At 41.3% G+C, this 13,746-nt stretch overlaps 1 protein-coding gene across 3 annotated transcripts in view; it reads right to left on the bottom strand.

Moving 5' to 3' along the window:
* The window catches only part of LOC107082304 (transcription factor 7-like 1-A), a 44,487-nt gene that overhangs the window by 14,999 nt on the left and 15,742 nt on the right, over positions 1-13,746 (bottom strand). For all 3 annotated transcript variants that reach the window (XM_015370903.1, XM_015370904.1, XM_015370905.1), the window contains exon 4: positions 5,491-5,574. In XM_015370903.1, coding sequence (XP_015226389.1) covers positions 5,491-5,574 — 84 coding nt within the window. The remainder of the gene's footprint in view (positions 1-5,490; positions 5,575-13,746) is intronic.

The following is a 13,746-nucleotide window of genomic DNA, read 5'->3' on the forward strand; positions in this document are numbered from 1 at the left end:
TATATATATATATATATATATATATATATATATATGTATGCAGTAGCACAAGGGTAAAATGCTGGTCAAACATTTTAGCTTAAATCTCAGCTACATCCTGCAGATGGCTGCATAACAAACAGGCCGTTTATAGCTTGCCAACTGTCGTTTTTTGCAACAGGAAGAGTTCCAAAATAAAAAAAATATTATTTTAAGAGGCAAAAGTAAGGGGAACGTTTACAAATTAGCTGTCAACATATAATGTGAAGTAGGTCTGAATTTGTACTTTAAGCTCCAGATGTGTAAGAAGCTGCTTCAAGCATGAGGTTCCTTCCTTGAGACTCTTATTTTGAAAAAAAAGAGGAAGTAATGTAGGAGTTCCTTTCCGAGGTTGCTGACCATAAAGTTGAAAAGCATACAAAAAGCCTCCATTTAGCTGCAACATTTTAGATTCCAGTTAGTAAAATAATAACTAGTGAAAGAGTGACTGACAAGAAACAAATTATTCTAAATTTCTGTGAATCATTGGCTGTTACCTAACCAGCTAAATACTGGTAGTAAACAGGACTCAAGTAAACATGCTAAAAAGTTATTGCACATTACTTTTAATGAGACTGGGTGGAATTGGATTGTCTCTAGTTTACGATCAAATTTATTCACCATTTTTAATGGCATTTTGGCACAAAATTAGGAAAGCAGAAAAAGTTCAACCCAGACTTGAATGATAGCCCATAAGATGATAGACTTGCATAAAGTTACAGAGTGCTGCCCCTCTCCCACCTGTTGTTGTTAACATGCCGATTTGAAAGGAAACCAAAAAAGTATTCTTGTAAACTAAAGGAGCATCAGCCATAATTATCAATAAACAAGTGCTGTTTTAAGAAGGAATTACTGTGAATATTTTTACTAGATAAAATAAATTTGACTGTTATGAAGTTTTGTTTTTAATTTTTGAGTAAATAAAGTGATAAATACTTTAATTTGTTTAATAGCCACCATGCCTTCACCAAACATGAGCATTTTTTTTTAAATATACCGCTTATAAAAAGCACCTTGTGCAATCTGGGTCTGTTCCTCCACAGAAACTGACAGGAATCAAAGCTTCTGTTCCCTAACACGTTTTTGAAGAGGATCTTGTCTCTGCAGCAGCCCAGCAGGACTGCAGACCTCAGATCAGTATTCAGTCCAGCCCTCCTAAAGCCTTTGATTTCATGATGGATCCCGGGTGCTCACAGGCTAATGCGAAATGAGAAAGATTCTCACTGGGCCCCCAGTCAAAAGGTCTGTTAGAGATAAAATTGGGTCGAAAGTGAGCGCACTTTTAATTATTTCTGAGGGATTAAAGAAAACACGGCTTTATTTAAAATCTGTGCTTAAAAATGTCACACAGCCCCAGCAGCTCGAGACAGAGGGGAGACATATGAAGTATCCCTGGAATGCTGTACTGAATCTTCCCTCCTAAGTTCATTTATACACTTCTGTGACTAAATGACACGGCGCGCTGACAGGACGCGGCTCCTCCGTGTCCTGATGGCTCCAGACACTGACACAATATTAAAAACAAAGAGAGGGATTCTTCTGCTCCTGTCAGGTGTAGATCAGGCCAAATTTGAGCGCCATGTCGACACTCTGCTCCCCTCTACCTCATTAGAGACTCACAGCTCCTTTTAATCCACGATAACAGCACAAGGCAATGTAGCCCATAATGAGACACGGCGGTACAGAGCGACCTCAGAGACAGAACTATGCAGCCTCAGCATCATCAGCCGTCACTGATAATAACTGGGAATTTAAGGAGGATGAGGATTATAACACATTTTTTCCTGCTTTTTTACTCTCTCCTCACAGGTGGACACTGGTCGGCTGACAAGACCCCCCCCCCCTTCAGGTCCTCAATTGATTATTCATGAAGAAACACTGGACCCGGGAGCAGATATTGGGCTGGATTCTGGGTGTCTATGCCTGTATAAGGACACACAGGTTTGTGTATGCATGGCGGGATCAGTCGCCATCATTGAAAGGCTCATCCCTGTCCTCCCAGTCCTCTCGGCCCACCTTCACCACTGGCAAAAGCAATACCAACTGCATGCTAAACAAACCTGTCTGTTGAATAATTGAAGATCTCAGGCCAGGAGCGAGCAGGTATTAGCATACAGGCCTTATGGGCCCAATCTGCACAGCGACAGGACAGGCCGTGGACTTTTTCTGCTTTTTTTATTTAACAGGATTTTTTTTTATTTATTTAAAAATCCCCCCACTGGTTTCCAATGTAATATAAAAATGTAACCCTGCATGTAGATTTATTTATAAAATGAAGTCAGGAGAAAATGTATTAGATTTGTTTCCTGAATACTTCTTCTGTCTGTCTGACTGGAAGCCCACATGGATGACTCGCCAACATGAATAGCTGACATGCTGAGAGACGATGTGATACGTTCCCTCCTGCATGCAGGTCTCAACAGATAAACCAAACCTCGCCCGTCCTTTGTGACGAAAAAATACTTTAACAATAGTAGATTTTACACACGCTTCACTGCAGGAGGGCAGGTCAGCTTCAGGAGTCCCCGCTCCTCTCTCCGCGGCTCCTCCTGGCGCTGGGCATTAATCCCTGGCCCCCTGTGTGCACCCATCCACTCCCCCTGCTCTCATTAGTGCCGTGTTGGGGGTCTGGGGAGTCTGCAGGCCTGGGGAGGCAGCCTGCTGGTCTCCTCCCAGCCCCCCATCCTACCCCTCACTCAGTCTTTCTCTTCCTTCCTCGGCTGGAGTAATGAGCACATAATCATCCTGGCTCCCTGACAGCAGCAGCGCACCAGAGGGGCATGTGGGCACCTGGCCCAGAGATGGTGTGTGGGTGGAGGGTGGGGGACGCAGGGGGTGTCACACTCTCCAACCTCTGTGCCCAGAGTACACTGCACCCAGAATTAGGGCTTTCTTTCCCACATTAGCTGAAGACGCCTGAACACTACTCGCTAGATAATGAATTTTCTATTGTAATTCAGCGGATCAATCTGTTAGTTTCCCTACTTTTTACACTTTAGTTTAACAAAAAAAAAAGTCAAATGACAACTGAGACAATCGCATTATCTCTGGGTCAGATGCACGTCTGCATGACAACACTGCATCCAGTTCAACCGGTTACACAGAGTCACGTTTTAAGTTTCTTTTTATCAGATTTTAACAAAATTCTAAACTCAAAAACATGACATTGAATTAAATATTCAGAACATCAACGCTGCTAATATTCTGGTAAATTCACTCATATTTTCATGAAACAGAAAACCATGTTTTACAGAAACTGCTCACATGTCCTCAGACACATATAACAAATTTGCTTCATAAAAAAATCTGATATGTGCTTAAATAACAGCTTTTAAAGAAAATAGATGTTGTCTTAATTCAGTTTGGGATAGATAAAGCATTACAAAAACAGAGTAGGGCTGCAACTTTTTTATTATTATTTTGTAAATCGATTAATCTGTCGATTATTTTTGCGATTAATCGATTAATAATCAAACAGCAAAAGGTTCTTAAAGAAGACTTTTTGAAACCAAGTGATAATAAAGCTTTACCACTTTAGGCATTCTAGATAGAGCATATTGACATACAAAAAAGTTTTTTTAACATAAATGCAAAATTTCTGCATAAAAATTTGTTTAATTTTGATATAATTACTGCTCTAAGTGAGTCGCTCTGTCAGCTAAAGGCACATTTTAGAGTCCCTATACTCCATTTAAAAATTAATCAATTACTAAAATAGTTGACGATTATTTCAATAATCGATAAATAACGATTAATCTCATAAATTGTCTCAGCCCTAAAACAGAGAATAAGTGATGGGGGTAATATTTTTTATGTGAAAAAAAAAATGGAAAAACTGCGGAAAAAATTTGATAAAATGAAAAAAACAGAAAAAAGCTGAAAAGATTAAATCCTGTCACAGTCTCTGCATCAATCTAACCATATCAATACGCCTTTGAGCTGTACAAAATGAAATTTCGTACACAAAATGACAACAAAGTTTGTCTAAGTCTAATATTTAGCTGTGTTAACTTATTTTAAGTTAGTAAGTCTGGACATATTATCAATGGTCATATCAACAAACCCATATTATTTCTAGACTTTTCAGGAGTGCAGGGGGCTCTAGGTTCCTGAGCAGGTTAGGTAAGAACAATACTTCCTTTAAATCACCTACTGGTGATGAAACAGCTAAATGGAAACCTGCCTCTTTAAATGCAAATCAAACCCAGCCTCCGGGGAGCTTTGGAGAAACATTTCTCATATAAAATAATTTCATTCCCCACATTCTGAATTTGGTGGTTAGATGTCATCGAGGACATAAAACTAGTAGCAACACTTGAGGGAATTAAAATGAACCAGATACTTTTCTTTTTAATTTTCTCTTTCTATAATGTGGATGTGGATATTTCATTAGGATACATGTCGGCTACATGCCACTGACTGTGCAACAATAACAAGGTCACTATCAGGTCAGCCTTTATTCCAATGAAATATCCTAATTGGTTTGCATCGAGATATAAATCAGATGGATTCCCATGTCCCGCTCGCTGTTTCCCACTGACTGCTCTCAATGAGGACTTTGTAATATTCATCTTTCCAATCAGAGCCAGTGGATAAACCGCAAACTCAGCAAGCACAAGCAGTGAGGACATAGAGGGCCGAGGGGCTAGCTCACCATGTCTCTCTCTTTCTCCTTTTTTTTTGTCTTCTGAGGGATGCATGCAGTGGATGTTTATTAGAATAACTTCCTGGAGTAGAAAAGAGCCCTGATGTAATCACGCAGGTGAGATGTCAGCTAGATGTTCTCTAGGCTCAATGTTATCGCACATTTCCAATCCAAAACACACGTCCCTCAGCGAAAGCCACAAACCAAACAGGTCTGCTAAGGCCCCGCATTGTCTAACCAGAGCGAGACGGGGTGATGACTCGTTCACACCTGTGTGGGAAAGTTCAGGAATGGCAAGGCGCATCAGGCTCCGGAGATTTATGAGGGAGACTGAGTTATTGCGGTGAAGACAGACAGTCATCCCAGCAGCTGGCCTGCGGGTCGCACTGAGAGGCTGGGATTAATGGGAACCAGTAGGTCTACATGCACTCTGTAACTTCATTACTGTATATAACCATGTTATGGTTATAGTTTGATTAAAGCATTTTCTAATGCACTGCAGTAAATGGATTTCCCCAAAACGTTTACATGATTTGTTTGATAATTGGGTTAATGTTCAGTGCAGCGTCGACTGCAGGGAGCGTCGTGAAGGAACAAAAAATATCAGAATCTAAACGTTTAATGGAGTGTGAATTTTAATGGTGAAGCCTCTGCCTTTAATCCGACATGTCAAGCAGCTTATTTGCATTTCAGAATCAAACCCTCTTAAAAAAGAATTTGTTCATGCTGTATAAAGAACACAGAATCTTGTGCTAAATCCAATTATTCAATTTTTTCTTATGTTTCCTGTTTTGGTTTGAACAGTTTTTCAACAAGTCTCTACTCACTAAATGTCCTGGTGTGGGAGAACGGGAATCTTTTATTCCTGCGGAGCCGGGGACGTCCAAGAGAGGCCATTTCATCTGCAGGTACTGTTGGAACGAGAAAAGGACAGGTTAACAGTCTCACATTTACTGCATTTCATCCAAAACTAAATCCTTAATAAAAAAGACAATGAACAGATTCAAATAAAAGCCACATGTCATTTAAATCAATATACTTTCTTTTTTTTTTCACCTTCGTCACATTACATTCAAAAGCATATTTTGGGGTATTTTAGGTGATGGGCAAACACGAAATAGTGTTTAACAGTCAAGTTAAAGGACAACAAGCCTGCTTCTGTAGGTTTCAAAACAAAGTTTAACATTCAAATTTATTCAGCTTTCCAGGTCAGAACCATGATGACACAGCTACGTTTCAGTGCTGGCATTGTGTGTTTCAAGTGCTATGAATTGTTAGTTTATCATGTAGGAACATTTCTCGTAACCTCCTCAGAAACATCTCTCTTTTAGCCAATCTTCCATAGAAGGCAGACCTGAGCTTAGGCTCTCTGTAGACAAGGGGTCTCAAACTGGTGCCAGAAAGGGTCTTGTAGCTGCAGGTTTTCTTTCCAACCAAGCAATGGCACACCAGACTCAAATAATTTCATGAACTGAGTGCAATCTCAACATGATGACTTGATGAGATGAATGGAGTCTGGTGTGACATTGCTTGGAAAGAAAACCTGCAGCTACACGGCCCTTTCTGGAACCTGTTTGGGACCCCTGCTATAGACCATGAAGCCTTCTGACTGCTATCAGGCTGCTTAGCTTAGCTGAACCAACGCATCCTGACAGGAGAGTTCTTGGACCTTTTCCTCTTTAGTTCTTCAGTTTTGGATTGACCTCTGACCTCTGAGACATTTAAAATTTGAGATACTGTATTAAAACCAAACTCTTTTTTAAGGTTCTCTGTAGCTTTAACAGCATGCATTATGGTCTGCATAATACAGACTTCAACTATTGCAGTAGATGCTATTTAGGTTCATCGGAGTTAAAATATAAAAGCATGCCATCTTCTGATTTTTATTGGAAAATAAGATTTAGCAACACAAATATGCTAAATAGGGTGTGATTACTTTTGCATCTGTGTGTGAATATGGGAGTCAAACACTCATGTACGAATATGCGTCTCGTCTTCTCCGTGAGAAATGACAAGAATGGCGTCAAAGCCCCAGAGGCCGAGGCTGAACACCTGTACAAGACCCACATAGCTGCTGGAGTCAAGGCAGGGAGTTTCTGGCAGGAAGACTGATGTGAACGCAGCGGACTGGTGAGCGACTGTGAAATTGCAGTTTGTCAAGGAAAAACAAGAGGCCAGCTGTGGGCGCCCATTGCTGCGAGGGTGGGAAGAGACAGCTGGAAGGAAGCCCCATCTCCAGACCTACGAGAGGCTGAGCTGAACGCTCTGAGCTCGCTCCCTGACTGTCCGCCTGTCCAATTCGTTTGGCCTTTTGACCCAAACGCAGCCCCCTCCTCCTTCTCCACTATCACCATAATTCTTACATGTGTGAAAGCCATCATAAAGAGCCTTGTGTTTCTGCTGCTTCTCCCTGATTTTGTCACTTGTCACAGAAAGTTTACAACCACCGGTCCATTTGGGACAGTCGCTCCTTATGGAGCTGTTATGATCAATTGTGAATTAGAAGAAAATGTTTCTTCTATCTGTTTCTTTTTTGGTATTTAGAAGTTAAACAGTGATTTGCTTTCATATATGTGCTTCAGCAATGCAGATAGCCTGAATCTGTTGCTCCAAAAACACAGCAAACATCTGGTTTGTAAATCAGTTCAAACACCGGATACAGCAACTTGTCACGCTTCTCTATCTGGTATAATTTTAAATTAATAAACGACAATGTTTGGCTCATCTAGGTCCTTGTCGAGCAGAAATGCAAAGGTATCATTGGTTTCATTGGTTTCAAAGTTTGTATTTCAGCTATAAATCCTCCCTAGAGGGAGAATCCCTTTGGGTTCCTGTACATTTTTCCTTTCTTAATGACAGACTTTCCTAAACCCAGATTATTTAAGGAGGGATGGATGGATGGACTGCGAATACAGTGAAGCAGAGAAGCTCAACTATCATGAAAAAATGGAAAAGAAAGGAATTGAGATAATTTATCTTTCATAGATTTCCTTTTCAATACCCTTTAAGAGACTAAAAAATGCTACTTTCAACGTTTGTTTCTACGTTCTGTTTCGGAATCCCGCTCTTTGAACTTTGCCATCGAAGGCTATGTAGGATTGTACGTGTGAATTCCTCCGCATAGACAGTTTAGCCCACACCCTTTGCACAAATCTGATAAATGATAACAGAAAATAAATAGCATCTGACACTTGGGGGAAAAAAAAAACTGAAAAGGCAAATCTGGCCTAAGAATCTTTGCAAAGCTTTGTCTTCTTTTCAGAACCGTGCAGGATAAATGACGACAAACAAGCAAACTGGAGGAGTCGCACATTCAGGTCTGGATTTTTAAAACTCCATTCGTCACTCCGGATTTGTAAAGAGGAAGGAAGGTTGGGTGACTGTGGGTTAAAAATGGAAAAGACATTATAGTAAGAGGGAGGAAACGGAGAGGAGAGGAGAGGGGAGGGAAGGAGAAGAAGAAGAAAAAAAAACATTTTCAGGAATGAGTTTGTCGGAGCAGGCAGAGGGTATTGTTTCCTGACAGCTGGGGTCCAACACAGCACCAAAGCAGGGGGAAGGGGGTCCCTTTTCCCTTGGAAAAAAAAAGGAGGGGAATTCTTGGAGTTGACATCAGCCCTCTTCATTTTCACTATACTGCTCAAGGCTGAATCGTAGGCTCCAGCTAATGGGCCCGAGTCCATACAACTGTCAGGAGAAAGTCGCTTTTAAAGGCTGCTAGCTCTCCATTGAAACTTTGCTCTGCTCTGTGCATGGCGCCTAATGAATGCTACTCTCTGGAGAGAGAATTCAAAACAATGCCGTTTTCACTGTCTAATCTATGTCAATCACAAACCTTTCCTCCAGTGAAACAAGCGCCACTGCGAGCGTTTCGGTTTGGACCGCCCGTGCCCACCCCAGCTCTCCCACCCGATCCCATCCCGTATTTGACAGCTTCTGCCAGGTCTATGGAACATGCCCCCGGGCGCTTTTTTTTTTCCTGAGCACCTACTTTTGCTTCTAATTGCCAGTGTGCCCTGTGTAGTGACTGTTCACACACACAGTACCCTGAAACATCGTGCGAGGTAACAGCAGTCGCACACTGTCACATTAGCTGCTGTCCGGACTCCACTCGCTGGGACATGAGAGGCAGAAAGGGGGTGGGAAGGTTGCCTGAGTTGTTTCAGGAAACAAAAGGCGAAGAATTGTGAGCTATACCATTAAAAAAAAAACTTTCTCAGCTATTTTACTGCAGAAAACTGTTGGAAAAAAAGTAAGAACAATAAAATCTGGATTTTTGAAATAGCTATGCCAAGGCTTAAGTGATATTAGATGTTTGTGAGAGATTGAAACTTAGATAAAGTAATATCAGCCCAACTGCAGGGCATTCAGCTAATGCTTCACACATGGCCTTGTTTTATTAGAAGTAAATACAGACATATGGTGAGGGCCCATAGCTATGCTTGTTTCAGCATGGGACCTGGAAACTCTTGTAAATGTGCTCGGATGGAGAACTGAAAGAAAACAGAATCTGAAGAGAACTTTAGTTGATCCATTTTCGTCGCTCTCTAATTGTCTTCCAGCTTTCCCTGCTGCCACCAACGCTCAGAATAGACATCAGTAGAATGTGCTAGTTTTATAAGAGGCCCAGATGCGACAAAGGTGGCAGTGATGCCACCGAAATTTTTCCAACGAGCCACACTGGAGCCCTTTTTGGTTTTTTGAACAGAGAGAATGCAACATATGCTCTGGGGCATGCGGCCTGCCAGAGCCGGGTTCTAATTGTTACATTGCTCTCGCAGAGCGGGAGGGAAAAAACACGGCCAAGTGTCTTTGTCATCTCTGAAGTGTTTGCGGTGCCATACTGCAGGCCGACATCAGAGCACGGAGAGGAGACAGATGTCCCGGACATTTGCTGTCAAACTAAGTCAGAACGTCTGCCAAAGATAGAGAAAAAGGATCCCAAAGTTTGCTAGAAACTATCTGACGACTTGAGGGGCCGCGCTGAGGATGCAATGAAAAGTTCGGTGACTAAAAGGAAGTTTAAGAACATGCACAGAAAATCAGACGGCTGTAATACTTATTACAGGGTAAGAAATCTGCACCTTTTACACACATCAAGAGGTCTGATATCAATTACAGATTGCTAACAGATAAACAGGTTTTATCCTTGTCTTCATACATATCCTGATCTAAAAAAAACTTTTCCCTACTTTTAATGACTGATAATAAAAGCAGGAACCCTGCAATTATTACCCGACCTCATTTGCATGATGAACCAAATAAGATTAGTTCATCAATTAGGAGCAAAAAACAAATAAAGGGAGTAAATAAAAAGTACCAGAGCAGACGTGGCCTTGCCTTGCTCATGGTAAACAGCAGAGCAGCATGAATGCCTGTGCAGATCGCTCCAGCAGATAATGTCACTCACCTACTGAGTGGAGAGCCCCTCCCCATTGTTTTCTTTTAACCCCCTCCTTCCCCCTTACAGAAAACAAATGGGGCCACACAGCTTGCTGTTTGGCTGAGGTGTTAATTACCATCCCCTGCAAACTTCAGACAATAACCCTGTCGGGCCCCCTGCATGCAAGCTCCTCCCGGGTTTGCTCTGCAGAGATCACCTGCTCTCACCGGGCCATTGACACCTCGACCTGATGTATGCACGAAACACAATTAAAAGATTACAGGACAAAGCCAAAGTGATAAGTAGAGGTCCCACCTTGTCTCAGAGCTTGAATTGAGTCCCATTGTTTGCCGACATTAGAAGCAATTACACTAACAATTCTTAAGCAAACCACGACAGTCTTTGTGCTAATTAGTGTGTAATCGATGGGGAAATGACAAGCGGCTCAGCTGGTAAGACCAGCAACATGCAACACGGTCATTCTCCTAATGGGGAATATAAGGTATTTATTAATTACACATTAAATAAAACATTTAACCCAGTGTTACTCCTTAGTGGAAGTGAGGAAGTATTGTTATCTATATCTGAAAAGGCTACACAGATTTTCTTCCGTTTAATGAAATCAGTGCAGATGACTTTCATCTGACTACATTTATCTGTGGTCCAATCAATCACTCATGAGAAAAGATACGATTAGCCACCCCCCCTGTGTCTGCTTATCGCTCAAATTGCATTTAAAGCCTCTTCTCTCGGTTTTACATCGTATTAACCCGTGATGCTGCGCTGGAAATTTAGCACGGCGCTTATGGAGGAGCACGTCTGAAGTGTCCATTAGCCCGTAGAGGAATGAAGTTAAGTGACTATGACAGGAGCACTCCCTCGCTCTGCCGGGGCCTCCATTGTGACCCGTTTGGTTTGTCCCTGCGCTCTCATTCACGGGCCGCAGAAAAAACTGGGTCAAAGGTCAGACATCCAGAGTGCTGTGGTTTCTATGGCGACGTGGCCCTATTAAGGCCAGGCTCATTGGCCTCTTAACATGCTCTTGTACACAAAAGAACTATTAGCGCAAAGAGGGAGAGAGGGCAACGGAGAGGGGCGGCAGCGCAGGGGAGGTCCGAACAAGACGGCGTCAAGGCTCCTGCAAGGTTTCCAGGATGCCTCAACGCGTCCACATTTCTGTAGTCTCTTTCTCTAAACAGAAAGATGCTCTCATTTAGACCTGGGGTTCTAAATGTTCTTGTTCAAAGGTCCAAACAGATTCATGAATAAAGGCTCAAAGTCTTAAAACAAGTAATGAGCAAAGCCGTTTCAATATATTTGTTACAGATTACAAGCCAAAGAAAGGGCCCATTATGCATAAAGCTGTTAATAAGTCTAAGATGCTACAAATCTTGAAAAGGAAATCTTAATTTTAGGGAATATTTATCTAGAAATGATCCAAGTCATTAATTTAATGCTTTGGCAGCCAAACATTATTAAAAAGTGGTTAAAAGGAGGTTGTAGAAGCAAAGAAGAACTAGAAACAGGTTTATAAAACAGAAAATGAAGGCTATAAGACATCTGTTCCAATTTTTTCCCAATTCCCATTTTCTGCTGTTTTTTTTTCTTAAAAAAACTTTTAACCTATAAAACACAATGAAATGAGAAACATTAAAGTCACCAAAAAAGCAGAATAACAGTTGTATTTGTGCACCCCTTTTATGAAGTAAACACATTCTTAAACCTATGATACGACCTAACCTTAAAACCTGTATATTATAGCTAAAGGTTCAAAAGTTAAGAAATAAATTAATCCTGAAAAATATTAGGGAGAACTTTATATTTTTATATGACTCTTAAAAATTGCCCTATTAGCTAACCTATTAAATATACTGTCTTAAAAATCTATTTCCCTATCAGCCTTTTAAAAGGATATAGTTACAGACATCTGTGCTCTAACAACCCTTTTCCAAAAAGCAAATTTAGAAGAGAGAGAAATTTTGATGAAAAAAGCTCCTCTACTCTCAGTTTTGATAAGCTTTGTTTATGATTCAGCTCAGTTTTATTTGTGGTTCCAGTTAAACTCATAAACATCATAACTTAAAACATAACGACTGCATTGTTCCACTTCTTTATTAAGTGCACACTTTGCTTTAAACACTGTATAGCTTAATGACTGGTGCTAAAGCGGCTCATTGTGTCTCAGTTCGATGTAGCCTAGAAGGAGTTCGGTCCAGATCCAGATCGGAGTTTGAGAATCACCGATAAAGTATACGGTGTGTAAAAGTAAGGCTGTCATATGAGCTTCTCATGTGTATTAAGTCCAAGGGAAAAATATCCAGCATTGGCGATTTATTTGAAAAGTCCTTGGCTCAATTTTAGTGCTGTTTCAGTAATAAAACAGCATCACCAGAAGACAAGGCTGTTATAAACTCCACTCTCGCTTCTTTAACATTCTAATCTGGTGACGCTGCAGCTTTAGGAAGGCGTTTGTATTTCTGCAACTTAGGCATTCAGGTTCTTTCACTTTATTTTCCCTTTTAAAAAAGTTAATAGCTTCCCTGCATTTGGCTTGCAGTTTATCCCCTCTCTGTCTCGTTGCCTCTCAGGTAGTTTCAATCAAACGGTTAAAGGAGGCCAGGGTTACATTCAGGAATAAGTGAGTAATTTTGTAAAGCCGAGCACAACAGCAGGTCACATAAAAAAGCTTGCAGCGTAATTAGACGCAGGAGAAAATAATTATGCATCTGGTAAGAGCAGGGCCATCTCATAAAGACAGAGAAGAGGGCGAGAAGCTATTTGAGTCAATTAGGTAAACTCAGTAATGTGGTTTCCTATACCTTACTCCCCCCTCTTCCCTTCAAAATAATGTCACTACGATCTAGTGTCAGGACAAGCTACACCTCCAAATGTCAAAGATGCTGTCCCCTATCCAGTGTCCTGTTGCATTGTTTAGCCAGTCACGCAGGAACACAACTTCTTCTTTTATTGTTAAGGGAGTAGCCTCGTTTCATTGAAACTCCCAGCCGTAAACGTCTGCATAATTGACTCCAGAGCTGGAGGTGGTTACCAGCGCTCGGCGGGATGTTTACAGTAAAGCTCAACTTAGAATATCAAATGTGTGTGTCAAAGTCTACGCCAGTGACACACGGGTGAGACCTGGATTTTTCATTTATGGCCGAACACAAAACTGGCTGGAGACGGCGCGAGTTGCCAGTATAACACAACCCTTTCCTGCCAAGGCATTTAGGGAGGCTGTAACACGTCCCTGAAGCCCGAAAGAAGGCCTCGATGATTCTAAATGCGCAGCAGAAGATATAAAATCATCCTTTCTTTTATAGAACTACCAGATAAATATTTACCTCCGCCCTCAAAGATTCCACTTAAGTATGTCTGCTAAAAGTGTGTATTTTTTTTCTGACTGGGCACAGTGGGCGATTATTCCTTTTTTCTTTTTTTGGTAACTCCTAAGAGGAAAGAGAGGTAATGAAGCAACTTGAAGGAAAGAAGTGAGTTTTGAAAAACTGAGGTGGGCATAAGTGGGTGTAGCAGAGAAGGCAAACGAAACAGGAAAAAAAAAAAGGAGCCTAAATTAAACACATTTGTTTCTGCTCTCACATACCACAAGTCTTATGAAAACAGAGGGCTGATTGTGTTCACTCTGCAAGTCCAATCCCTCCACCACCACCTCCTCCACCCCTGCCCTCCCCTCTGTCTCTCT

Source organism: Cyprinodon variegatus, unplaced genomic scaffold (assembly GCF_000732505.1).
Source record: "Cyprinodon variegatus isolate N-32 unplaced genomic scaffold, C_variegatus-1.0 Scaffold49, whole genome shotgun sequence".
In the NCBI taxonomy this organism is placed as follows: domain Eukaryota; kingdom Metazoa; phylum Chordata; class Actinopteri; order Cyprinodontiformes; family Cyprinodontidae; genus Cyprinodon; species Cyprinodon variegatus.